Source organism: Necator americanus, chromosome III (genome assembly GCF_031761385.1).
Source record: "Necator americanus strain Aroian chromosome III, whole genome shotgun sequence".
NCBI classification, from domain to species: Eukaryota; Metazoa; Nematoda; class Chromadorea; order Rhabditida; family Ancylostomatidae; genus Necator; species Necator americanus.
The window spans coordinates 13,842,764-13,870,460 of NC_087373.1; the positions used below are offsets into that span (position 1 = coordinate 13,842,764).

The following is a 27,697-nucleotide window of genomic DNA, read 5'->3' on the forward strand; positions in this document are numbered from 1 at the left end:
TCAAAATAATTTTTTGAAATTTTTTTTCCGAGATATTTTCCGTGAATTAGGATCGTGCTTTCTTATGTTATGGTCATTAAATAATTCTGTCTGCTTGTTTTGATGCAAGATGTGAATGTAATTCGCATTGAGACCGTTGCTAGTTAGATTGAATCTGAGATCATTTGTGGCTTTTAACAGGTTTGCATAAACGAATACATCTACCGCCGAATGGTACCTATGCGTGAGCATTGTTATAATTGGGATGACCCAACAAATTATGTGATGCTGCCGTCGCGAATCGTTTTTTGGGTAGGCTGCGGAGTGTGGGGTTGGATTGGAACGATTCGAGGCGATTTTGTTCTCAGGGCTTAAGGGATCAGAGAAATGACTGGACGATTTTTGGGCAGCACTAGATTATTGGATTTTTCTTAGCTAATTTCAGGACCATTGATTTATTTGAATTTTTACGTGAAGACTTGCAACAGTAGGGACTAAGATGGAATCATTTCAAGTAGATTATGCCTCACTTAAGTGCGATTCATTAATTTAATTCAATTAATTTTATTTTTAATTTTATTTAAGAGTATAAGGCGAAAGCATACCTTGCAGAATTAGTGTTTCCTAATCTAACTTCTAACGAAACATCGTGAATGTCGTATTTGAGGAAATAAAATGAAATTTTTCGTTGTCCAGAAATTCGTATTTTCTCTAACAGTATCATTTCACCGTTGTTGCTGCAAACATGTCTGCTGTGTAATTTTTAGAATGACGAAATTGTAAGCAATGAATGTTGGGAGGTTTTGCTTCCCACCTAATAGTCGTTAGGTCATCTCCACTATCATTTAATGCCATGCAGTGGTTATGGATGAATCTTTAATATTACCATGAATTTGTACTTTTTTCCATACTTCAACTCTTTTAAATAAAAGAATGTCAGAAAATGAGAAGGAACTTGAAATCCCATCCACGCGCTAAAGTTGAAGAGACTGGAAAGATCTGTTGAAATTTCGAATTTTCAAATTTCGTAATTCTCTGTGACGCCATTTCCTTTCTTTTCTCGTTAACACATCTACTTGCTTCCGTGGCTTCTGTGTATATCCGCCGATGTGGGCGTGGCAGGCGCGGAAGAGGCGATGAACGGTCATCGGTCACCACTACGCCGTGTTTGTCTTTATGATCCCCGAGTTGCCCTCGATGCATCGAGTACGTGGAGACATACATGTGTTTGTTAGCACCTCACTGTGTTCTTACGGCTCTGCCTACTTGGTTTGGTTGCGCAGCTGTTCTTTTTAACCTGCAGTTCGGCTGTGAACCTGTAGTTCTCCCATTTTTATTTTCAAATCATATTCGTCCTTCTTTGTTGTCAGTTTCTCTTTTGATTAAGTTATAGTTGTTTTTAGCTTAGAAGCATTGGACTATAGCTATTTAATCCACCTCAGATCACAAGCAGTTTCCCCTTTCATTTTCATTTCTTTTCGCAAGTGATGCCTCTTGAAACTTTTATTGCTAGGAAAGTAATTTTTAGTTTCCATTCAATGATTGAAGAAAAGTCTGTTATCTTTCAATTTGAATAACAAAACATATTCTTCTTCGTTTGATTCTAATTTTGTATTAATTTCTGGTATTTCTCCCTGGAATACACATATATTTTTATAATTTTAAGTCTGTAACGTGAATTAATATTGTTAAGAAAAACCTGTTGAAAACTCTAAGAAAGCTGCCGAATATTGCACAAATAAAAACACAATGTAATAAATGGCAACCTATCTGTAAAATTAAAAAATCCAAATCCGATTCTCCTTGCCCCACCCTTCAAAACAATTCTTTTCTGGAGTGTCGCTGTTGTATGTACGATGTTGAGTGACTGTAATTCATTTTTGCTGATGTGTTGGAAAGTTATCATGAAGTGTAGTCTACTTTTACTTGGCTTATTTCTTTCTAGTCGTCGATTTTCATTCACTCATTCATTTTGTCTCAGTGAACAGCTGCCTTGCTTTCTTTTTCATGAATACATTAGCCTTCATTTTCTTGATTATCATTGGAGGAGCGAGGGGATAAGCCGATATCTTGGTGCCGGAGGACTTCTGCGAGCAGTATTTGTATTAGTTTGGATTTGGCTTTTGTTGGAGGCATTTCAAGAAAATCATACATTTCACTCCCTAGATGAAGAACCTCCCATTAAAATTTAGAAGACTACTCCTTTCTTTCCTTATAATGCAGGAGCTTTATAACTGAAGTGGAAATTCTAAATTAAAAGGTCATTTTTTTATACACACATCTCTTGAACCATTAATTGAAGCTGACAAGTTGAGAAGTAATTTCCCTGCATTGGCAATTGCTGTTTTTCCCCCTTTCATTTGTCATTTGGGAAATTGTTGCCTGAAAACTAAGGTTTTAGCTGCACTTACTTATTGTAGTCAAGCAAACGCAAATAATTAGCCTCCAGAATGTTGCATTTAACAGAAGAAGCAGGAAACCTCCATGCTCAAGTTTCAATCCTCAACGGAAGTCGCATAGAATCTGTACGGCCAAATATATTGAAAACAGTAATATCTGCATTCGTTTTTGCGCAGAAATTACTTTTATGTCGTAATTTTTCGAGTCATTTTTCTTGATTGAATTATTGCAAAGGTAGGTCAGTGACAGGCTCGCTCTTCTCACCATCGTCAACGGAATGATATCGGCAAGTTTTTACCTACGGACGCCGACAACTTTTATGCACACAAATAGGTCGATTTCTATGCGACGTTTGCCACATATAACGCGCATGATTGCGGAACGTCTGACGGTGCCGGCCAGAGAAGGCGACATCGGCGTCGGCTACACCAACCAGCATCGTATTTATGGTTTTTACGGTTGTATCCTTGGGAGAGTGGTGGTGGTGTGTTTCAGCCCGAAAGACGGAGTGCAAGAAGACTCACTTTCATTGTGGCCACTTTCCGTTTCTGCACCTCTTTGGTGAGGTCATCGTTCGCTTTTCTTTTGATTTTTGCCTCGGAAACGTAGAGAATTCAAACGTAAATGAGTCAACATTTTAATTGGTTCTCATGGAATTTGTTGGAGAAAGTGAGTCTTTTTTTCGAGGAATATCTTCTCTGATTCTCTATTTCAATAATGCACATGGTGCGCAGGTTCCAAAGTAAGAAAGAACCCAGACAAACTTTCGAACAATGTGTTTTCTACTGTCCAGGCTACTAGGGAAATATTGACTAAGAGTTGGATACAATGTAGACTAACTCATTTCAACTCCTTCGGTGATATTTGAGAAAGCTCACTTTCTCACTTGGGCTTACAAAAATAATTACAATGTTGTTGTTTGGTGGCAATTTCCAATTGCTATTATCATAATAATTGGTGGTAAAGGGTTTCTTTGCGCTTGCGAGGTCGATCAAGTCAGAAATTTCTTCTCTGCGGGGTCGAAAAATTGCACCACATTTGCATGATAAAGCAACAGCACTGCCTTGATCTTTTGGCTGGTTCCAGCAAATCATTGCACAGGCCGCATAGGCTTTGATAAGCCTGGAACGATTTTGAATTGATAGACATCCCAAAGAAACTTGTCGAGCTCAATCATTTCATCTTTTTCCTTTTAGGAGTACCTACAGTAGTTCTAATGGCAGGATAAAAAATGATACACAGTAGTGCATAGCTGCTTTATTCGTCATGGTTTAGGCAACCTTTCTCAGATATCCTTGGCCCTCAAATCTCAGCTGGAAAAAGTTGGTCTACTCAGCTGTATCTGAGTTCACGCGACCTTACTCCATTTCATTCTTAATTTACGAGCGAAAGTTAAAGTGTGGGATGGGTGAGGGGAGCGTCATTAGCAGCGCTTCTTTGAAGAAGTGGGAGGGGCTCGGAACCACATCTGTAGTGTTTTGTTGTACTGGCCACTATTGTTATTTGCTGAGCAATGTGCGCAGACATGTTGTAGCTGTGCCATGTTTATTATGTGAGCATGTAGTGAATGTTGTGGGTTATAATAATAGCAAGTTGGACATGTTTACCGCAAAGATCCTAGGAGTTCTGGAAATGACTAAGGCGTATCACAGCAATTGGATGGAAATAATGCTGACGTCGTTACACCATTCCCTTAAGAAACCATATTCATTTCATATCAAGTTTCATTTTCAAAAAATCCAATCCTTTAAGTCGATTATATAATTTTTGCCGATTAACTTCTAACCTTCACCCCACGTGTGCCTTGCTCTGTGGTGGTGCCGATGCTAAATGCCAGATGTGGAACCAAATTTTTGGCCACTGCCGGCCTTAGGACTCTCGTCGGAAACTCCTCTTTGCTTCAGCGGCGCCAACTCCTCCCCACCATCGTACCCGTCGTATTTTCATCCTCTTCTCCACCCACACGTAATAACTCGGCTCATCGAAACGATTTAGACGATCTAGTTATCTTTTTAAATATGCATTCTAGTGCTTGTCGTGGTTTGGATATGTGCTCACTTTTCCTTCTAATGTGAAAATTCGCTTGATTTCTATTTGTAACCTCTTAATTACATATTCTTCTTGGAAGATTTCACCTGCTGGGAAACATTCTCATTTAGATGAAAGAAAACGCTGCACTGAGTTTTCTCAGAGAATTTCACATAAGAAAAACTAGAGTGCATTTTATCCTCAGATGTTTCCTAATACATATTTAAGATCTCAAATACTCCTATGCCATTCTCTCTTGCAAAATTTAGTATTTCTCCATTTCTCATATCGTACTTTTACTTTCTATATGCATACGTTTTCTTTAGCAGAATGTTATTCTTTCCTATTGAGTAATTTGCTACTAAGCATTCATTCATCAATGCGCTGAAAATTTTCGTTTATAAATGGGTTCTCCACCTGTGGTTATTTGGCTTGTTTGTTCTTAAATGAACGAAAGTGAATAAAATAGAAAAACGGGTTTTAAATTTTCCCAGTATTTGACTTTTCTCTTCTCAGTTTTTCAGGGTTTTCAGCTGTCGAAAAATGTTCGTATAATTTGAAAGTGCGTTCACTGCTTGGTGTCCACGAAGCAATTTTCTCCATTGTTTTGAGAATGCCGTTGTTTCTGTCAATGTAGCTACGTTGTTACGGCAACTAGCACTAGAAGAAGTGTTCGCGAAAAGAGTTACTTCAAAATCCTCTTTTCTTTTTTCTCTTTGTTGTTTTTATTACTGATCCCACGTTTTGTGCTTCTATACACTTCCGCTGATCTTATCAATTGGCGCTGTAGGTTCTCAACCAGCTGGAGCCACTTGAATGAAATCGGCACTTTGAATAGTTTGAAGGGTTTGTGTACTCGTCGATGCGCTTGAGAGGGTATCAAGGCCCATTCGAATATGGGAAACTGAGCTGAGCCGATTTTATTCGAATCATCTTTGTCGTACTGTCGTCGAAAAAAGACATTGTCATACCATCTGGCCAAGTATTTTGTAACGTTGTCCAAGTTAAGCGCCTTAAGAGGCAGCTGAATAAACTTGTAGTGTAATCTTGCGCAATATGGTCCCTATTACATTCTGTAACATAAGGTTGTCAGTAAAGTAAGGAGCAGAAATGCTAAATCTAAGCTGCTTATGCTTAACATTACTTATCCTGAATAAGGTGACCTTTGAGCAAAAAAGACGTGTTTTCCAGTGATAATCCGTGAGTTTTGTTGAGGATAGAGTTGTTTATGCTGTGGCCGTTTGATGCGCGACTGCCGAATATTTCGTAAAGTCCTCTATACAGCACTATTTGTACTGTTTTCTGATGAAGAATAACAACGTAAGCCTTACACTGACGTTTCAACGGTTCTTTTCTGGATGTCGTGGTCGGATTGGTGATGTGATGAACGCCTTCTTCGTTTGTTTCACCACAATTCCCATAGTAGTTTCAAATTTCCCACTGGAGCATCTGTTTCTAAACAGCGTAGCTGCTTGGCGGTTTTTGTCCGGCAGAACACCTGATGCACTGTGCATCCATTAGTTGTGTTCCCCAGCAGCCGTTTTTCTTCGCCCTGATTTGTGCAGTGGATGGGCCTAGGTTGGAACCTGGAATTCTTCACAGGCGTGGTCACATGTTTTCTTGGATTCTGTTTGGTTTTGTTATTCTCCGGTTAAGCGAAATATCTAGAAAAATCTTTTATATGTGATCTGGGCACATGTGGATTTTCTTGATCCATATCTTCAAATTTGCCTACTCCGCATAATTATTATTTTCGGTAGAATTCCTACAATCCTTCAATAGCTCTTCGAAAATGACCGCTGTAATTCTTTGTTTCAATTTCATAATTCTAATCATAATCTTGCAAATTATTTGTTGAGCATTATGAAACTTCGGAATATTCTATCGATTTACTTAAGAACCCATTATTTTTATTAGCAGTTATTTGTCTCAACTGATTTGGACTTTTCTTGTTCAAGAGGAGAAAAACAATGAAAGTTATTCGCGGTGCAGTTAGGACTAACAGTCACGAGAAGATTGCATGAGATGGGAATTTTATATCCGCTCACCTTTGCAGTTTTATACAAATGATCACTCTAAGAACTTCGTTTTTGAGAATTACTAATAGTTAAATTAAATATTAAATTGATTATTAGATACGAAACACGGAAAATTGATTCCACTGAGTTTTTCTTTAAACGTCCTTTCTAAAGGTATGTGTTTGTTAAGGCTAAGGTTATCAGGGACTGAGATTACACAACATTTGTTCCTTAGCTTTCGAGTTAAATTCGTAGTAGGTGTCGCCTGTGATCAGAGCGTAGTGAAAAATCTCTAACTTTGACTAATGCACTTATCTTCAGCTGCAAAGCAGCAGATCTTCTTTGTTGGTAGTTCCGTCAACCTCTTTGTTATCCGAGTACGCTCTAGAAGGTTCTTAAAATCCTATTAAACTAAGTTCGCTATCTTCACCGACGATTTTAAAACAGCTACCGCTGTGCTTTTTTCATGATGTACTTCGCTTTTTTCTGAAGGACCCCCTTCTCCGCCTCATTAGTTAGCCGACGTGTAATCGTTCCCCAATTTGGCACCTTGAAAACGAGGTACTTTGTAATGCTGCTGCTCACTGAGTCAGAGTGCGATTGAATTCGCGGTTAGCCAGACAGTCACTTGACTTCCCGAGCCTCTTGATTTGCGAAGTACTCGTGCAGACGCACAAAGTGCACTACGTACGATCTTATTTGTACAGTCTGTGTGGATTAGCTCGATGTTGTAGCACTTCACGATTTGTGTTCGAATGAGACAAATTGGAGGAAGTTTGTTTGAACAATCGTAAAGCGTAAATTAAATTTCAGTCTTTTACCCGTCTACTAAGTTCAGAATAGCTACTTGAAAATCAAAGTGTTCATGGCAGTTTTCTTCTTTAGATTGGTTTTGATTTTTTTCTAGAGAAACTAAAAAAAACGGGTTTGTCAAAGGAGGGTTCTATTCTTACCATTTTTTTTCATGCATTCATTTTTTTATTTAGTATATTTTCTATATATATATATTATATATATAATATATATAATATATATATATATATATATATACAATATATATATATATATTTTCTCGCACCGAATGGTCAATCCAGGTTGTAAGAGCATTCGTACTCCAATGTATTGATCAGTGTCATCCGAGGTGGTTTTATCACCCCTGGTGACCGTAATTTTCTTCTCAAGCACCGCTTCCTTGTATATCGAAGCTGAATTTCTGATATTTTTATATTAACGTCACGTTCTGTCTATGTTGTACTAAATATTTCCATTTGCTGTTGGATTTTCCTGACAACTCCACTTGTTTTTTCCTTTTGCAAAAATGATAAGTGGTTGCTTGAATTGAAATCCTGGTCACGCGACGTACTAGATTGCTGCTAGAGCTCCCTTAAACGTTGTATTCCGCCCTGACCGAATTACTCACTATCTTTAGGGTGACATCTTTGTTGTTGCTATCGTTCTGCCAGAAAAAAGGTCACGATTACGTCATTCTACTGCTCAATTTATCTCACATTTGTTACAGCAAGTTCTCAGTAGTCAAATTTTCGTTATCAGATCCAGAGATCCGCAAAAATGGGTGAACGAAAACAAAGCAGTGAAAGTCGTGCATCGGTCGAGTTTTTATCCGGTCGCACCAGTTTGATTGACGTTCACACGATCGGCAACGTATTAGATCGTATTAGTCGACCCTGGCGCTATCATAGTGTTGCGTAACTAAGGCAATACGATAACTCTGCGTAGTGACCGTAATCGCCATACTGGATGGGTTCATAAATGGTTGAAAGCGAATGTAATGCCCGCTGCGACGAGTTAGATACTGGGCAGGAATGTGCCCTATATCTTTTATTTCTTTTCTTGTAAGTGGCAGTATAGTAGTGCACTGGAACGATCATCTCCTTCCTAAGTGACAGTTTAAAGAGTAGAAATTTTGGATGAAACATGAGGATTTTTTCCTACTTATAAAAACAGTAAGACTGGAGGAAAGAAAATGAAACAGAAGAGAAATGTAGGAACCATTCAGTCACTTGAAGTGATTGAATGGTTCCTAGATGGGGGTGATTCCGTCCATTTTTTCGTAATTGCCGTAAAAAAACGGCCCGGAAGATGCGGCGCGTGCACAAGACTGGTGCGCTCCAATCGAACTTCTTGTAGAAAATGGTGCGCCAGAACGCCCGAAGCCGTATCTTCCGGGCCGTTTTTTACGGCAATTAGGAAGAAATGGACGGAATCACCCGCCCCTCCCCATAATCTACTATCCCGTATACGAATACACCACCTGAAATCCGTACAACCGCAGATTCGTGAGGTGATGCCTTTAAGACAGTGATCGCAGGGGAACACCGAATTTCTATGCTTTTTCAGTGATTAGGTTTTAGACCAATTTTTTTTCATAGTGTTCATAACGCAGTTGGTGAGCAGTACTATTGTAGTATGCAGTAGTATTTTGATCTGATTGCGCACGCTTAAAAAAAGAGATGATGCTCTTCGTGTCCTTCACAAAAGAAGAAGCCATTAGGCAATTTTTGTACGCGATCGGGACAAATGTGGAAATTACTGGCTCCCACTCGATCAACTCGAAGAACAACAGGACTCAAGGTGATCGAGGTGGCTGTGAGTAGTTTGCTATAAAAAGGGAATTGTTGGCATAGGACAGCAGATGGCAACACGGGTCTTGTATCTTCCAGCTCAAATTCATTGTTAAAGGGTGATCAAGGTGGTAAGAAGGTGTAGAGTACTCGTGACGCTTCTGTGCGCTAGTTGCTAGCATTGTTCTGAATTGACAGCAACATAGAATCAAAATATGCGTTACGGTTCTCCTGACTTTTCCAAAATCCAGGTTTCGCTGTGTGCGACCTTACCGGTCATTTACCTGCTTAATGAACAGCTGGAAGCTAGTAATAACAGACCAATGTCACCCAGCGATAGACATCGCGCCCTCATCAGTAGTGGGCGTGTCTTCACAGATACGCGAAACCTCCTTGTTATGTGTGCGAAGTGGTGATTACCCACTTTTTTGTAACTTACCGAGATTTTCTTGTACTGTTATCCACTTCAAGATCGTTTATCGGAAGTGCTGCAGTTTTTGCTTCCTGAACTCTAATATTTCTTTTGCAACAGGTACGTCGCCGTTACCTCATCCATCTGAGTGTGCACCATTGGAGATGCGTGGACCGCCTCCAGCATGGATGCCACCACATCCTCCAGACAGGGATCAAGACTATGAGAATAACTACGAAGATCCTGAAGACATTAGAGAAAGAGGTAAGCGATGGAAAAGCATCTACAGGGAGAGTGCTGTTATTGAGAATGCGTGGGGAAAAAGGCTACAATAGCATTCATACATAGCGGAACGTAGCTTTGATGTACGGCGTAGTGGAAGGTTTTTGTTGTGGAATGAGTCAGACTCACGTTGTGGTGCGTTTAGAATTGTCATCGCGAGACCTTCTTCTGACAACAGCCACAACGGCACCACCGCCCAAGTATAACTCGTACGAGATGTCATTGTCGCAACAGGTTGGATTTACTCGCTTATTCATTTCGCGCTTTTTTTTGTGTCTCTATGAAGTTTCCGTGGGTTCTTCAAAGATTGATGTCTGCTTGACTAGTGGTGTTCTGTTAGATTGCTGGGCTTAACTTTTTCTATGGATCTTCAGCAGATCGTTCTGAGATAACCTAAGAATTCAATGCTTCACCTAGAGAAAAGAAATGATTCAGCTCCTCACGAATCTCTATGAGAAGACCTTTGAGGTAAACTATAATTTCAATCCACCTGAAGCAACTTTTTTTTTATTAAAGTAGCAGAGTATAATTATAAAATCGCCAAGTTTAGTTAGTTTTATCGGTATCTGACGTGATCATAGCATCGTAGATCTTTCCTGCTTTCCCTTTCTGCTTTTCTTATTGCAGTTTTATTCTATTTGTTATATTTCTATTTCTGCTATTTTCTTTTTTTTTCAAATATTTGAGGTAGAGAGTGCTAAGATAGCAAATTCTTTGATATAATAACTAGTAACTTTTACTAACTTTTAATTTACTTCTCTTGAGTTATAATTGAAAATTGCTTTCATATCTGAAATACAAATACGTGCACAGTCTTGGTTTATGTCTCTGGAAAGTTTAGAGATTATTAATGCACGTTCATTCGTCATTTTGCACACGTGTGTTTGGTTAATTGGATGGTCGACCGTACCTCAACAACTGGGCGATGGATCACTTCTGAGTATGGAGAGCTTCGAATTAATGGCTGCGAGCAACATTAATAGATAGCATATACTGACCATTTTAGTCTTGTACAACCTTTAAAGCTCTAGTTTTTTATTATGATCTTGTGTATATAATGTAATCTACCTTCTTTCCTGTTGTGCTACCGCTCTGTTTACTTTTCTCGTGTCCTTTAATCCCTTTCCTCAATAGGAACGCGGTTTTTTCTTTCCGTTGACCTCCAGCCGAACATCCCATCGTGGCTTTAGAATTCACCAACTGCTTAGTCCAAGTCAGTCAACCGGCGAATTCACTGCTTTCCTACCGATCGATATCTATCTTTTGCACTAACTAGTGTGTTTCCCGTACCCATTTCCATTTCGATGCTCGTTTTCAACGATATGATATCGTCCTTGAGTCGAATGAGTAGTTTGGACCCATGCTGTGTTGTTGGTCGTTGAAACGAGTAACTTACAAGGTTATTGATTTGTCGGCAGCCCTACCGTTGACTCCGCAAATTTTTAGCGCCGCTCCGGAATGGTACGTGAGCCGCTCGCACCTGCACTGGATGATTGGACTTCGTTAGCTGAGGGTCAAACCGTACTACACAAAAATGCTGATGGAGCATACTATATTCCAAGTGGTTCAGGTGAGTACGGATAGGGGAATACAGGAGTGGAGAACTACTTACTGCTACACAACACAGTAGCACGTTGCGCATGTGTGTATTGTGGGTAACACGCGCCAGGCCAGGTCAGGAAATAGGATGAGAAACATAAGTTTTTAGCTTTTCCATCTTGCAAAGAAAATTTAAGACAAGCTACAGCAGCGGACGCCGCGTGGTCATTATTCTTACGTTTTTTTTTCCTCAAGAAGATTGAGGTACTTCAAAATTAATTTCCTTTTCGAAAGCCCCGTGAAATCTCGATAACGTCACCCGTGCTTTGGAGAAAGAGTGTCTAGAGCACTTTAACAGAGTTGCGTCTTGAAAATTCCTGGTTTTTTTCATTGGTAGACTTCTTTTGTTTTGGGTAGGTGTAGTAGGTCAAGTATGTGGATACATACCTACCAAGTAGTATACTCTGTAGATGTTGCGCAATGATGCCCCTAAATGTTTCCTTAAGGCGGAACGGTTCAAAGGCTAAGAGTATGTAGTTACAAGCAGCGACAAGTGGTTTTTGTGGCTCTTGCAAAGCCGACATTGTAAAAGCAGCGGAGGCGCCTGTTTGGCTCGTTATTTGGACGAACAATCCAGGGAAATTCTGCTAGCCATTCTGTCGAGTTGTGGTTAGGTTGGGGATTAGGTGCGAGTTTCCCCGAGTGTCATAAATACGCGCACCTTAAGTAATTGCACTTGGCAGACAGATAGTGACTAGATATGAGAGGTACTTCCAGCAATAACAGGAGCTAATGATATCGTTTCAACGTAATAGGGCGACAATTGTTCCCAGATATGTAGCCTGAGGATGTATGCGTGCACCGCTTACAGTACTTCGGTCTAAGGCCTCCCCTTTTTAAACGACTTTTGTTGTAGTTTTACGCACATTTATATGCAGTCAAGCGAGATAACATGCGACTAGTAATAATGCATTGTTGAACCTCCGGTTGTGTAAAAAAATTATGTACATCCATATCCATAGGGTAGTGCTAGTAGAAGTGTTTTATTGTGGAACCGTATATGAAACGCATCAGCACGCATGTAAATTTTTAAATTTGAAATTGTGGGTCAGCTACGGCAATTATTCTCTTCTGGAGAGAAAGGTTAGGAGAAAAGCAGCATCTGAAAATTCCATGAGTAAAGTCGAAAAAAAAAACATATTTGCAAAAATGAATCTCTTAAATGTGTCGGTAGAAGCTGAGAACTGAAGATACGTGAAATTTTAGTTCATAATTGGGTCAGCTTTTATTTTGGAAAGAAAACTGAAAAATTCCTGAGTACGACAGCGTCCCCTAGAACCACAATCGGTAGCACTTTTTAGTGCCAGAACCGTTCCCTTTTTAAGAGTGGAGTATTACTGTACGCCACAAAAAATGTCAGTTTTCATGACGTACAGTGGAGGAATCAATGTAATTATTATTAAGTGCCTATCAGTGGTTTATTCTGTTATACAATGTTTTGGAAGTTGTACTGAAAGTTAACGTCAGCTAATCTTACGTGGGTCTTGGTTTTGGTTCATGGTTTTCCATTAAGTGGGGTTTGGTACGTAGTTTATAAATAACACAGCAAAAAATACTTCCTACAAATTCATGAATCAGTGATGTCAGTTTGCCCAACGTGACAACTCCTTACGGCCGTAGGAGGGATGAGGTGAAGAAGGGTAGAGTTATCTAATGCTGAAATCACGTGAGAAATTAAATGACACACAACCGTACGAATGATGAAATCCATTTCATACTTTTTCATTTTGTCAACATTATGAGTGTGAACAATTGCTTTATTATGTAAACTGCTGTCTCTGATGTTCGTAGTGTCCATAATCTGTAAGGAGAGTTTCGCTTGGGTGATGTAATATTTGCAAATCACACTATCTGATCCTAGGAAGAATCTGAGGTCGAAAATTTTGTTGAAAACTGTGTTTAGGAATATTTTTAAGGCACACCAATCTATTATCTTAGCAAAACTTTGAGAAAACTAACATAATCAGGTAGAATCATCCAAAGATTCAGAACTCTTCAGTAGTGGCTAGAAGGCCGGAGTACTCAAATCATTTCAAAGAACGCTTTAAAAAAATTGGATTCTTTTGGAAAATGGAGCAGTGGTTAATTTAAAGAGATTATGGTTGTCCTGGATGATCTTAGCAATGATGGGCAACATCGCGAAGCTTAGTTGCATTGTTGGGAGATGCCCCGTGAATAGATCAGCAGATCCAGTATTTAATTGGTGGATTGCGGTTTCAAAAGATTTTAGTTGCACTTTCCCAGCTATAGTTGTTTTTTTCTATAAAGCAGTGTCCGCGACATTAGAGTGTTTTCATTCGGGAAGTCAAGTGCTAAAAACTAAGACTCATTCGCTTATGATTGCATTAAGGCATTAAAGAGTCCCACTCCCCACTTAAGCAACTGACCGTGAACTGGTCTAAGGAGAGTGCAGCAGGGATTTCTTAGAGGTTCGTCAGAAGATCCATTCTTAGATCACAAAAAATTCCAAAGGAAATCTGGAGCGTTACCATTGGTTCCAGCAACCAATTACGCATAAAGCCCCAACCCGTCAAACTAACCAAGTCGGTCAGTTATGCTTATTAAAGGATGCAATGTCTGACAATTGACTGCATGGGGGTCTTTAATCTGATTAGCGCATGGCTGACCACAGTGAAAGGGCGCGACAACAACGGCGACGTGCAGTTTCCGAAAGTGGGCGTGGCCATAACGTCCGCCTCTAGCCGTAACGTCTTCTATCTTCTTAATAACACCGCTACTGGTGCTGCTACCGCCAGCACTGCTATGTACGGTGCAGCTGGTATTGTAGCCCCTGTGACGAAAACGTACTGTAGTCTACCGAAGCGATCGAGACGCGATGATAACACTTACTTAATCTACGGAATTGCTGAACAACCGTCTCCTTTTAATCTGACACCGGTTTCAGTAAGAACAACGACATCTACTCTATCACCAGCATCGCAGACGAGATATATGGAACAGTGAGTATTTCATTTATTTTTCCTTTATTTCTGATGTCTCCTTTCTCGTTTTCTTTGTACCCTCTTCATTATTATGTCTTTGTATGTTTGCCGTTCCAGCGGAGAACGTTCCCAGGCGGGTTCTATTTCAAAATTTTGCTCATCCTTTTCCGCATTTTCGTTTTTTTTTAATCGAAGGCGTTGGTTGTCACATAAAATCAGCCACCACTCGGTGCGTGAGAGCAATGTCATGAATTATTGCACACTTCTCTTGCGTAAGTTTCCGTCAAGCTGCTTTACCAGAGTATTGCTGAAATATATAGTGCCTCCGAAAGCAACGTTAAAATTTTTTCCGACATTTCATGTTACATATGGCTTCTGAAGAAAAAAAATCATGCTTTGATTATGGATTGTTGCTTTACTTTTCACAAGAAAGACCAAGGACTGTGAAGCCAAAGGAAAGGAGGCTCTTTTGGTTATGATGTTTATTTCCGTTTATTTTCGCCTTCCTACTGCGTTTACTTGATAATAGATGAAGCTTCTAAGTGTTTTTTTTTACTCATGCACTGGGAATCCAGAACTTCTCGGGTTTATCTTCTCGCGAGGGCGAGGCTGTTCTCTCGACTTCCTAAAGATTCTCAATTTATCAACACAAGTAATTAGCGCAAGTGACAATAAGAAATTTCATCTTCTTATTGTGCTTTTTTTTCTGGATTGTCCCGAGCCATTGCATTTTACGAGCTACGAGAATTGCGAAAATTTATCTCGTTGCCAGAATGTCGACAGACTTAATCGCGTATTAAGCCTTGAGCTTAACAGAGTGCATTTTCTTTTTTCTTTGATCTGTTTCGCTAAGGAAGAAAAGGAATGGGATGAGTTCTTTGGTTCGCTATTGCTAACAGTCTAACCCTTAATGTGATGATTTTTCAGATTTTTCTATTGTTCCTCTGTTCTTGTTGTGGGTGTTGAAATATTTTGGTTTCTTGAAATAGGGCACCTGTGGTACTGTAAGAAAATCTATTCGTATGTGCTTCATTCTTCTCATGCAGCCGAGATAGCCGCTTCCATTTTTTGAGCAATTCTCTAGGTAAATTCCTTACGAATATCTTGGGACGTAGGTTCTTGAGTGACAAGGACGAACTTGGTTTTTGCGGCATACTACGCGAACCTTTCGGTTGAGTCTAAGTTTCGTTTCGTTTTCAAAACTTCAAAAATTATTTTATTACGAACTTCGTATGTAGTTCTGTCGTTGATTCTGTTTTCTTTTACCGGAGAAGCAATAGGCAATCTCTCATAGGCTCACATCGCACTTTTTTCTTTAAAAATACTTTTTGGGACAATTCCTTGCGCTCTCATTTGCTGTTCATACCCTACGCAATAATGTTCTCATTATTGTTCGACAACGAGGGTGGTGGTTAGGTGAGGTGAGCTGCGCTCAGAGCTGAGGTTCGTTGTGACGCAATTGGCTTGGTCGCATCGGATAGTCCATATACACTAACCTGCCCACCGGTCCGTGTTAATCTATCTCGACAGCTGTTATGGATGTGGTTACCTATGCGTTTGTGTGCTCATTGTCGGATGGTGATGATCTAGTCATTTCCATGGTTTCTACTTTCACTCCTATACATCTTTTTCTGACCTTTTTTTTGTGGAGGGGAAGGATCTTCAGCATAATCTTGGGATTACCTCGGAAGATTTCCAGGAACATTTTTCATCCAGCACTTGCAGTTTTGTGAGAACATAGGTTAAAACTTCTTCTTTATAATCGTGTATTCGTGGGTTTATGATTTATGGTTTATGATTCATTTCAGTTCCTATTTACTGTAATTTTTCTTCATTGGTCAATTCAACGAACTCCATTTTTTTTTTGTAGGGAAGATAAAACCGCGCCTTTTATTATTTCTCGAACGATGAATCTGGTCATGGAATTTTTGAAAATTTCCATGCAAATACATTTCCTCTTAGAATCTGTGAACCAGTAGATACACGTGATTTGCATTCTTGCTCATAATTTCGAATTTGGAAACCACTAAGCGGGAATTTCATTAACAAGGCGCTTTCACACAAAAAATACCTCTCTGTGTTTCTCTTACCTCTTATGGATCCATGGTTTCTACTTCCAAATTTGAGGTTTGGTTTTGGTCAGATTCGGCGTAGGAAATCAGTTGGTACCTTTCTTTCTATGCTTGCTTCTAACAATCGTATTAGAATTGTCTCCTGTAGAATAGGATTAATCGTGTTTCCTTTCAATACTCTTTCAGCACAATTTTTGTTTTTGTTTTCCTTACCTCAAGCATTTTCTATTCCATTCTCCCTTCAAAAATGCATTTGAATTCCAAAATCTCCTCTATGAAATTTATCAGAGCTCTCTTCTCGAAGATGGCCTTAGTGACCTCATTTTTTATTTGGTTATTTATTTACCCTTCCAAATATTCACCTCAATAGCGTCCAGACCTGATGAATGAGCCCAATTATGCTATGAGAATGACTGACGCTTTTGCGAAGCCAGACCAGATGTTGTTTCGTTAAAAAAAGACCGAAGTTTCGCAGAGACCAGAGAATCCTGATTGGAGAACAACGGTGCATAAGTTTAATTAAGCTTAGCGCCTGAAAACTCAGCTTCTTCCGAAGTCTAATTGCTGTCACGCCGGAGCTTACGCAGCGACAGCAAATGAGTTTTTGACCCCGGAGCTGTTACTAATAGCCGAAAGGCGCATCCTGGGTCTTTCGCTTTACTGACTTGCTACTGGAGCTGGAGATATCTGTAAAAATTCGAGTGCACTGAAGATCCCAAGTAGCACTTCAATTTACGAGTGTTTCCCGGCAGCTCATTTTAGAAAATGTAGTTGGAAATTCCTCCCATTCGAGGGATATGAGAAGAGTGTAGCAAACTCGTCTGCGGCTCTTTTCACCTCGTTCTGTGGCGAAGAGTTTTTCTACGTTTTTCATGGTCGATGAAGCCATTATGCTGGAAAATCGCTTAGTCGCGCGTTACGGCCTGTTGATTGTCGCTATTCGTCCGATGACCTTCGCCTATGATTGTACGATTTCGAGGTGTCGAGAATTTTGGAAGGTTTTGTGGGCAAAACTGTTTATTCGATGCTTCTTTAAACATCGGAGAATTAGATATCGTACACATTCTGTTCACAGACATTTTAAGGGAAAAAAATCCTATCGAGCTTCTGAAAAGTTCTGAGACTCCTGAAAATGCGTGAATCCGTGAATTCTTAGCTCAGCTAACGATCTTAAAATAGTACGTATTGACAAGCTCTCACTGATCCTGGATTGGATTCTGTATTATGAGTTGAGATGAAACTAGCCAAAAAATTTAAAATGTCCACCACAGAATGCGGTGTATTAAAATTGTCAAAACACCCAAATATAGAATTATTTCCTGATCAATTGTGCTGTCGAGAAACGCTCGAGAAAACTATCTACGATAGCGAAAAAATGTTCTTAAAAAACCAAGTGTTGCTGCTTTTTAACGATTTTTGGTTTTTATAATTGATTTTTTTTTTCACCCCCCCCCAGAAATTTTTTTCCTTTTTTTTTTTAAACCCGTCGCCTTTGACTGCTAACTTAACTCGCTAACGATTTTGTAGAAGAAACGCAGGATTTTATCTCATTTCCATAAGACGCGTATACATGGCATCCTCAAAACCTGACGACACATTTTCACGCATGAGACCGTGCAGGGACAACGCGCATTTGACTTTTAAAGGTTATAAACTGGGAACAGTAAGAATCTCAGAGATATTAAATTTTTTTCCTGGCTTGTATTTTGCTGTAAAGTGAATTAATGGGATTTGAGTGGATTAATATAAGAATTCGCCGGCTCCGTGCGCAATTATTATCGTAAAATTCACATTTTTGGCCATCTGACCTATCTTTGTCCTTTTATGGATTTTTTTCTGCATTCGTTAATAACAAATAACCGGTTCGATTATTGTAGATGATGGTTAAATGGAGTGCAGCTTTATAGCTCCTTCGCTCAGGTGATTTCTACGTGACGTACCTAACGCAGTAAAATTGGCTGTGGCTTCGTAAGAGGTGAAATTTTGCGCGCGCGGCATATAATGACATATTTGTTTAATTTAGAAGGGCGTATTGAAAAGATAACTGGGTTTCTTCTGTGAAAGAACCACTGAAAAGTAAAAAAAAAGAAGGAAATGTGAGTATAGCAAGTGTTGACATGGTTTTCATTTTCAGTAATGGTGTCTCCCGAGTATGGGAAATGTATGAGATGACTAAAATGCTATCATTGTGCCTGTGAATTTGACAATGCATAAAATGGTGTTCTAATTTTAGTGAGGCCATGAAAAGTGATGATTTCCAATTGGTTTGCGGTAGCTGGAAGACAAAAGAAAGACACATTTTTTGTTGTAAACCGTACTCAGGAATTGGGGACTTAGTAACTTGGACAAAAATAGTGAATTTCCTTGGATTATGAAGGTGGAAACACCTTGTTTGCATTGTTGGGAAGTGCCTAGAAATCCATTTGTTAAAACTCTTTAACGCTTTTCAGAACGGATTAATTTTATCCTTAGGCTTCTGTACCGTAGCATTGAGTGTTTGCGAAGTGATGATTGGTTCTACTTTTTAATTTTAAAGGTTTGGAGCCGTTGATATTGTATCTAGAATAATCATCGCCTTCCTACATATATTGAGGTGACCACCGAAACTTTAGGCTTTGCGAGAATTTTAGGAGATCACCTCGGCGTTCAGCTCAGCTGACGATGTTCATCTGACCAATGTGATGTGCGCTAAATAATTTGTGTTGCTGCTTTCGACACCAATCAAGGACCCTTGAGAGCCGATCTCGAGGACGTCGCGGCTCAGCGGTGTTATGCCTTAATTAGTATATCGCAACAGAATAACAAAGTATCCTATGGTCATATTATACCCTCAAAAATGTTCAGTCGCGACAGTACGGACGGCGAAAGCGTAGCAGAACATATGCTTATACTTCTATAATGTACCAGGCACTGATTTGATGATGTTTTTTCCTGGGCCAATGCCATCGCGCACACATGTGCTCCTATTTCCCTTGAGGAAATTGTTCCATATGGGCTTAGGAGGTGGATATATGCCCGTGTGTGTGTGCGTCTGTCCTAAACAATCGCAGCGATTATCGCTAGCGATGTGCTTGGGATTATAAAATTTACATAATTGATTGTAATTTTTGGATTAGCTTGAACGCTCTGACTAGTCTTAAGCGCTAATGTGGGAGAAGAGATTTAGAAGAAGGAGTCTATTTTGGCTTTGTGAGTTCGTCCCTAAAGCATAACATAATCCTAAAGAACCATTTAATCTATTAGAAATAGCTTCTTTGGTGCTTGAATAGAAGTTTGGACTTCTTTTATCTCTTTGAAAATGTGTGATTGCTCGGAGGCACCCAATTCCGCTACATTTTCCTCCAAGTGTTTGCAATGGAAAATTAGATTTGAGCTCCTCTTTATGTTCTTCATTGGAATTCCCACGCATAGGGCAGCGAAAGCTTCATATGTGATTCAGCAGGCGTGGCTCCTTCTCCCTAAGGCGTTCCTGGTCCCGTAGTAAAGACACGTTTAGTACGAGTCTCCTATTACTTTTTCATTGTTGGTTACAGTTGAAAAAAAGAACAAAAAATTGTGTAGTTGAAGAGTGGTGCGATAATAAATTTCTGTCGAATTTTCGAAGCTTTGGGGATCTAAGCTGAATGGAGAAATAACACGGGAACCTTTGTAAGCTAATCTTCACGTTATCCTGGATAGATATTCCCTGACTATCTACTTCCTCTTTTGTACAACATGTTGTGTATGTGCGTGGGTTTTTCTCGCTCATCTTATTGAGAAGAGCAACTCAATAAGAGTAAATTGGGCCTGCACACACACGCCCAGTCCTCTTCCAAAGCGACCCGCTAACCCCCGTCCTCACTAATGTAGCGCGGTACGGCTTAACATTTCATTAGAGCCCTCGTCATAAAGTTTTAATTGAATTCCGAGTAGCATCGCTGTGAACCCGCACCGCTTGCGCAACGCCAGTGTGGGCCGTTGGCCTTAGCTTGACGATTGCCTTCGTTTGTTGCCAATTGGCTCTTAACGGCCTCATAAGTGAGCAATGCGGGCCAGAACGGAGCCCAATAGCACGGAGCGGTTGGCTTCTCCCTATCCACTTTCTCTACCTCACGTTTTCCCTTCAGTTTTTTTTTCTGAAGATCCTCATCCAAAATCTTTTACTATGCTAACTTTATTCAACGGAGGAGTTCTTGTAGCTTCCAAAGTGCAGTTCTTGTGGACGTAGAGACGTAGATAACTAGGTTCAGTGCGGGTTTCTGAATATCCTGCAAATTCGTTATTCAGAAGCGTTCATGCCACAAAATCCAATTATTCTTTTTTTTCTCCAGTAATGGTACGCCTGAGGCAGCGTGTGTAGAAGCTGGGACTCCTTAATTTTTAATTTGTTCTTTCACCTATATTTCAAATTCGCTTATATCGCTGCATTCATATGCATCCACATTCGCTCTCATTAGTTTGTGATGCTGATTTTTTCGAATATTTTTTCTAATTGCAATTTTTTTGTTAGTGGTCTCGATTCTTCAACAAAAACAGTGAAATCCTTCTTCGTGTAGTGTTACTGTTTATTTGGGCCCGCATGTTGTAGAATAGCTAAGGTTGTCGATTTTATTTGTAATGCTAGCATGCTTGTCCTTCGCTGCATGTTTTCGTTCACCTTATATTTCATCCCTCATTTGGTGTTGTGTCCTCCTTTTTGTTTAACCTCATTTTTTAAGTTATTTGCCTTGAGGTTGTCCTGATAACCTCTATTTAATGTTTCTTGTTTCCTTTTTTTCTCTAACCGTATCACCTACTATCGAAGATTGTCGTGCACCATCGCCAGTTCTAGTATACCTTCACCTAGCTGCTCAACTGCTTGTTATAATTCACAAAAATATAGATTATTTGGTTTTCTCAAGGTTTTTGTGTATAAAATATCGATCAGCCCTCGCAATTACCCCACAATTGAGACTATGACCTCGGTAAGGGGCGAAGTAATGGGATAAAAGCGTTCTTATTATTTCCGCCATGGGTTGATCATATTCGCTTCATTCACCTGGTTATAATCACATCACACTCGCGCATTCGTCACGCTAAGCCCCGCACTGCTAGCAGCGGATCCACTTAGCTGCTGTCCACCCGCCAAACGCGCTAATTACGGGTCTCTTTTGACTGCGCGAGAAAGGCACACGCGTAGTGGACACTGAGTCAGTGAACGTTGACCGGTTGACTTGTCTGATTGCTTTCTCCTGCATGTCATTTCGATGAAATGTATTTCTCATTTTTATGGAAATTTTCGCAACATAGCTGCAATAAAAAACGGCAAATAGCCATTGTTGTGCTACAACAGTCCTGTATTCCACTTCTTAGTTGCCACACTACTTCTCATTTTATTTGATTTTTGGGTGGGATATACTTGTTCATCAATGAACGTTGTTTGAAAAATACATGAGCAACAGTAATGGAGGGGAACTACTGCAGCAGAGGTGCAAAAATATAAATTTTTGTAAAAAAAAAATTATGAAAAGTTATTTACGAAAAATTTTAAATTTTCGCAAGCTTTACTTGATCCTAAGTTGCTCTCAAGCCCAACCTCTTAATACTGTTATCCATTTTCCAATTTTTGCTTTCAACTGTACTTGTTATTAGTCTCCCAATATGCACTTTGAACTTAATTATTTGACTTTGTTATAGGCTTATTTCTACTCTTCTTTGGTAGTGTAATTTTCTTCCCACTATCTCTATAGATTTCATCAATGCAAAATTATGACCTAGGAGATTCTTCACCTATTACAGTTTTCAAAATTTAGAGGTTGCTACGTAACCTCAGAATATGCATCAGTTGCATTCTCATTTCTTTGATTATTTTCCATGAAAGATAGTGTTTCCTCCTTCCTTACCATCAACTAATATTGTAAAGTTCTTGATGAGGACCATAGTTTGTTGCAACATTTCGTTTTTCCATTCAGATGCCGTACCGTTAGAGCATCGGATCCAACTACAGCATTAATTAAGTACCCTACAACAGCTTCAATAGTACAGCAGCCCACTAAAAGGTATGGATCGATTTTGCTTCGGGTGGGGTTTGTTGAACTTAAAGGCATCACCCCACGAATCTGCCCGTAAAACGGCGCGGAAGATGCGGCACGTGCACAAGGCTGGCGCGCTCCAATCAAACTCATTGTAGAAAATAGCGCGCCGGAACGCTTTAGGAAGTATCTTCCTGGCCGTTTTTTACGGCAATTAGGAAGAAATGGACGGAATCACCCTTCTCTCCATAGGCTACGACTCCGTGTAGGCATAATCCACCTGAAACCCGCAGTACCCCAGACTCGTGGGGTGATGCCTTTAACAAATTTCACGATTTAGACGAATATTTTGGGGAACAAATAACATCATTTTTAGTCAGTGGCTGTATAGTGATAACATTGTTTTATTAGTCAGTATTTCCGTGTTAACAATCTGTCTGTTCAAGCTCTGATTTGTTGATTTTTCAGAAGAACACCCAAAAAGAACGTTCCCGACATGAAACCGTCGTATTCTTCGAAGCGACCGTCAATATGTTCATTGTTTCTAGCAGCAGCTCTACTTATAGCACTGATTATTATTATCTTGTTATTATGTGAGTCACACTAACAGAAACAATCACTCAGAAGTCGATATATCGATTTTCCAGTGCGGAGTCCCTCCTATGTCTACTCGCAATCAACTCCAGTATCATCGACAACAGACAATCGAATATCGATCGATGAAACATCGTTAAGACCACTGCCTTCTGTGATTAGTTTAGGTCAACGTGTAGAAGCCGATATATTACCGCAGCATATGACGAACACGTAAGTCTTATTCACCTAGATCAATCGATACTTCAGATGTCATAATTATTTCTGATCTGCTAGCGTGAAATAAATTGGGTAATAATCGCAAACTTGATCCTAATTACTCCAATTTGAGCGAATTTATAATAATGCAGTGGGCGGAGTTGATCCCACCTACCTTCGTAAGTCCGATCTAGGTTTTGAAAATTAAAATTACATAGGAAAATTACATACGAATCTAACAGAAAACACTTTTCTGTTAGATTCGCATGCAATTTAAGAGATATCATTTTATTTAATTGAATAATTTATTCACATACACCATCAGAGCACGAAGAGAAAAGGAAAACACCCAATTTTCATATTTCCCGAGCAACATTTGTAGAATTTAGTAAATTTTGCGTAAAGAATAAGTAATTCTGTCTATTTTTAGCCGACTAACCATCCTTTGCATCCATATCCTTATGATTCGCGCGTATTGTTGATTGTGTACTGGTAGCAGTAGTAGTTGACGAGACGAGCTGGTGTTTGTTTGTCATCCGTATAGAATTCCAAATGAGATCTATTCAAAACTTCGCTGGTCGCCAAGATGCGTATTACATTTGTCGAGAAGTCCGTAGGTCATTGAGACGAATAGCAGGCTTTTTCTGGTGGTTAGAGGTGAAAAAAAAATGATCTGACGAGTAATTGCAACCTTTTTTTTTACGATATTGTTCCCTGGAGATAGAAATTGAAGATAGAAATTTAATAAGTGAACGAGTCTTCCACGAAGCTTGGATTTAAACGAAAAACCGCATAATAATGATAATGTACTCGATGAGAAAGAAGTTGCGCAGTGTTCCCCGCGGCATCCACACTGCATTAAATTAATTTTCAATGCACTTTGCATTACCAAACGTATCAGCCGCATTTGAGTATTTCTTTTAAAAAAAAGTGCACAACGATCGAATTTAATATGAAAGACTGCAATTTTGTCTTAAACCACCGTTTCCTCTTCATATGAATTGCTGAGACGGCGGAGACGGATATTGGACCGTTAATCCTGAGCGGAGTGAATGACATTGTGATGTAGCGTTTTGACTACGAGGGCAAGTGTGTTGTTACAAACCTGTGAACGTTTTTCTTTTTACTTCCATTGGCTTGAAGCAATAAAATTTCGTATTTTGTAATATTACTATTCTATTATTATTATATTTTGTTCATGTCTTTATTCCCCTTCTATAATCAGTACAGACCTTTCAACTGCCATCGTAAAATGTGTAGCGTGCCTAAATGTGGCGTTGTGTAGAACTCATCAAAGGAAGTGCGACGAGTTCGGACAAAGACTGCATGAGTCCACGCTTTCCGGGGGTTTTGTGCAAATTGGCCGCAAGCCAATCTACTCGATGACCAGTTTTTTTCGCCAGTTCGGGGTGCGAGGAAATATGAATTTCGTTGGAACTATATAGTGTTCATTGTTTTGGGGAAACTGCCATTTAATTGATGGCTGAAAACTGGCAAATACACAACTCAAAGATGACTCAAGTACCGTAATGATTTCCTGGGACCGATCGCTTTTTCACTACCTGGTTCCGGGATATTTTAGTTATATACTTGAAATTGATTAATTTGATGCTTCTGAAAAAGAAAGAAAATCACAACGTAGAGCGCACAGACTCATAGCTGGATATTAAAATGTGACTGCTAACGTTATGATCTCCATAGATACTAAAGAATTTTAGAGAGTTATTCATCGCTCGTGCTGGACGTGTTGCATTCAATGTGACTGTTGGCGCCGGAGCTCAAATGGTACTTCTGGGACGGCATGCCGTTGTACCGTCACTGTCTCTTCACGATTTCTACCATCCTCTCCGAGCTGACCGATTAGCGCCACCTGCACCGAGTCATAGCGTTGAAACGGCCAGACATAAACGACAGATACAAGAAATGATTGTGAGTAGAAATTTATTCTGAAGTGAATGCAGCCGTAAACTAATGTTTTCTAATGTTATTCTCGAAATTTGTGCTTTTTGGGATTTCCTTGAAGCCCCTTTTACAACTTCGTGTGTTGTGTTTTTTGTGTGTGCTTCAACCACGCTCCATATTTTTGATTGGATATGTACTAAAGTCTTGGATATGGGTATCACTTTCAGGCACCACGCTACGCAGTTTTTGAGCACTTCTTAGTAGATGGGAGGTGGTATTTGAGTTTGATCAACGAGAGAAATAGGGTAATAAAATATTCATCGACCAGGATTTATTGTTGTTGACTCCATCCACTATTTGCAGGTTGAACCCATCAGCCTACTGGCGTATACAGTTGCTGCGCCGACAGAATCTTCTGTAGACGGTGCCAATCCGATTACGGTACGGTGTGAAGCTGATTGCAATGGTCATGGTGAATGTCTCCAAGGAGGAAGATGTAGATGTGCTCCAGGATTCACTGGAGAAGCTTGCGAAGAACGTGAGTTTCTTCAGGAGAATTTTCTATTTTGTTCGTTCTTTCTTCGCATTTCTGGTAGAAAATCTGTCTACGGCTTCCTTTATTTCGTTGATTTGATTTCATTTACAGAAATTATAGCTTCGGTTCATTTCTGGAGCATATTATTAGTCTTTCTGGGTGCACTCGCTTCAGATGTTTTTTTTAATGACTTGAGGACTTGTCCGATATTTAAATTTGGAACGGAATCGATTACTGGGGTTTTCTACTCGCTTTCTTTTCTTTTCACGGAAGAGTTACATAAGCACAGTTCTTTTAAGAACGTGCAGCTTTTAGAGAGCAATCGAAGGGTGTGGGTTGTTTTTGAGGATTTTTCTGCACATATCGTTCTTTCTCACCTTTTTTGTGGGACATTAATTATCCTTTTTTTAGTTCTTGACTATTTTTTTGTTTGAACCTACGTTTTGCAAATTGCCGCACAGAAGCAGTTTTTAAATGTTTTCCTTTGAGTAGATCGAGGGCAGCCGAACAAGTTTTGTAGGTCCTGTAACTTAAATCTTGAAAAATTAACGAGACGGTCAATTCCACTTACTGAATTGCTTCATATCTCCACTTCCTTATATTTTTATGCGTCTTCCTAATTCATAAAACAGACGAACAAGTTCTTTAAAGCAAATATTTTATGTCACTTTCCAGGCAAACGAATGATTGGGTAATTGCTTTTTTAGCTGTCTGCCCGGTGGTATGCAGCGGTAATGGCGTATTCTCCGGTGGAGCATGTGTCTGTAAGGCGGGATTCAAAGGAAAAGTGGGTATTTTTGGAAAAATCTTTGCTCTACTGTAATTTTAGTCAACTGAAATGGTTTAGGAATGTGATGTGCACGCGCACTGGTGTGAAATAGCGGACTGTAGCGGACATGGACGATGTGGTGACGAGGGTATATGCCATTGTGAGAGAGGTTGGACAGGAGACGGTTGCGAACTGGTAAGAGACGTTGAGTATGGATTCAATTCAATCCTCTGATTGGAATGATATGTTAGTATTAATAATTCTGCAAAATTACAGCGCGCCTGTCCTCATCCGACATGCTCAGATCGAGGTGTTTGTGTGAACGGTCGATGTTATTGCACAGATGGCTGGCGAGGAGCAGACTGTTCCGTGGTATGGATTTTAGGTCTTGTACAGAAAATATGTGATGGTGGTCTATGTACTTTTTCTTTAGCCTGTGATTGAACCTACTCAACTGGTGGAACGTGCTCCTACCGTAGTTGCTGCACTGGTCCCCGTTGTTGAACTGATACCAGCCACTTCGGCAACGGAGAAACCACGTCAAGTCAGTCGAGAGCTTGATCGACAGAAGCTACCGGAGCCTAGCAAGGTGGGTTGCCTTTATCGAATAGAACCATTGAAATCGATCAATTATCGAATTTTCAGATCGTTCGACCGCCACCAAACTGCAGTAATCGTGGTAAATTTGTGGCTGGTGTATGCAGATGCGATCAAGGATGGGAAGGTGTGGATTGTGAAAGAGGTGCTTACTTCAAATATTGTTGAATTTTCTCCGAACCTCTTGATATTGAACGATATATTTGTAGGCTCGTGATATTTCCCTACTTGATACTTGAAAAAATAGGAAAAATCCATAGTATGAAATCCGATGAGAAATTATTCCTATTTCCGTTTGGTCTCGTCCATGGGCAAATTTATTGTTTTATTACGGAATGAGGAGGTTAACATGATTCCAAGCACCGTTTTGATAGCGATGAAGATTCCCAGTGATTTCAAAACTGTGGCGTATTTTCCGTCAGATTCTTTGAGGGCACTTTCTATTTTCACTATTATTGTTCATTTTATTTGGTCCCTGGCAAGAGTTTTAAAGTTAGCTAAAGTTTTTCATTCACGCTGCCATGATTTATTCCAGAAGTATGTCCGCCTTGTCTGCATGGTGCATGCATGAGTGGACTCTGTGTATGTGAAACAGGCTGGAGCGGTGATCTCTGCGACGAAGCAGAATGCGCAATCGGTAAGGATGTTCGGAGGATTTCGTACCGCATTCAGCAACAAAATGCTTGATTTAGGCTGTCTTGAGCATGGAAAGTGTTTAAAAAATGGTACTTGCGCTTGCGATAAAGGTTGGAATGGAGAAAACTGTTTCGTGGGTAAGCTGATTTTTTCTAATCCCAA

The 27,697-nt window shown here is 39.8% G+C and overlaps 1 protein-coding gene across 3 annotated transcripts in view; it reads left to right on the forward strand.

Annotated features, from left to right (window-relative positions):
• The window catches only part of RB195_009519 (uncharacterized protein), a gene marked incomplete at both ends in the record, with an annotated part of 55,413 nt that overhangs the window by 10,432 nt on the left and 17,284 nt on the right, over positions 1–27,697 (forward strand). For all 3 annotated transcript variants that reach the window (XM_064190100.1, XM_064190101.1, XM_064190102.1), the window contains 17 exons: positions 9,540–9,683; positions 9,847–9,935; positions 11,148–11,271; positions 14,206–14,260; positions 22,245–22,331; positions 22,773–22,897; positions 22,952–23,111; positions 24,815–25,025; positions 25,226–25,303; positions 25,362–25,536; positions 26,241–26,320; positions 26,381–26,497; positions 26,579–26,674; positions 26,736–26,891; positions 26,948–27,044; positions 27,435–27,536; positions 27,592–27,672. In XM_064190100.1, the coding sequence (XP_064047683.1) occupies positions 9,540–9,683; positions 9,847–9,935; positions 11,148–11,271; positions 14,206–14,260; positions 22,245–22,331; positions 22,773–22,897; positions 22,952–23,111; positions 24,815–25,025; positions 25,226–25,303; positions 25,362–25,536; positions 26,241–26,320; positions 26,381–26,497; positions 26,579–26,674; positions 26,736–26,891; positions 26,948–27,044; positions 27,435–27,536; positions 27,592–27,672 (1,977 nt within the window). The remainder of the gene's footprint in view (positions 1–9,539; positions 9,684–9,846; positions 9,936–11,147; positions 11,272–14,205; positions 14,261–22,244; positions 22,332–22,772; positions 22,898–22,951; positions 23,112–24,814; positions 25,026–25,225; positions 25,304–25,361; positions 25,537–26,240; positions 26,321–26,380; positions 26,498–26,578; positions 26,675–26,735; positions 26,892–26,947; positions 27,045–27,434; positions 27,537–27,591; positions 27,673–27,697) is intronic.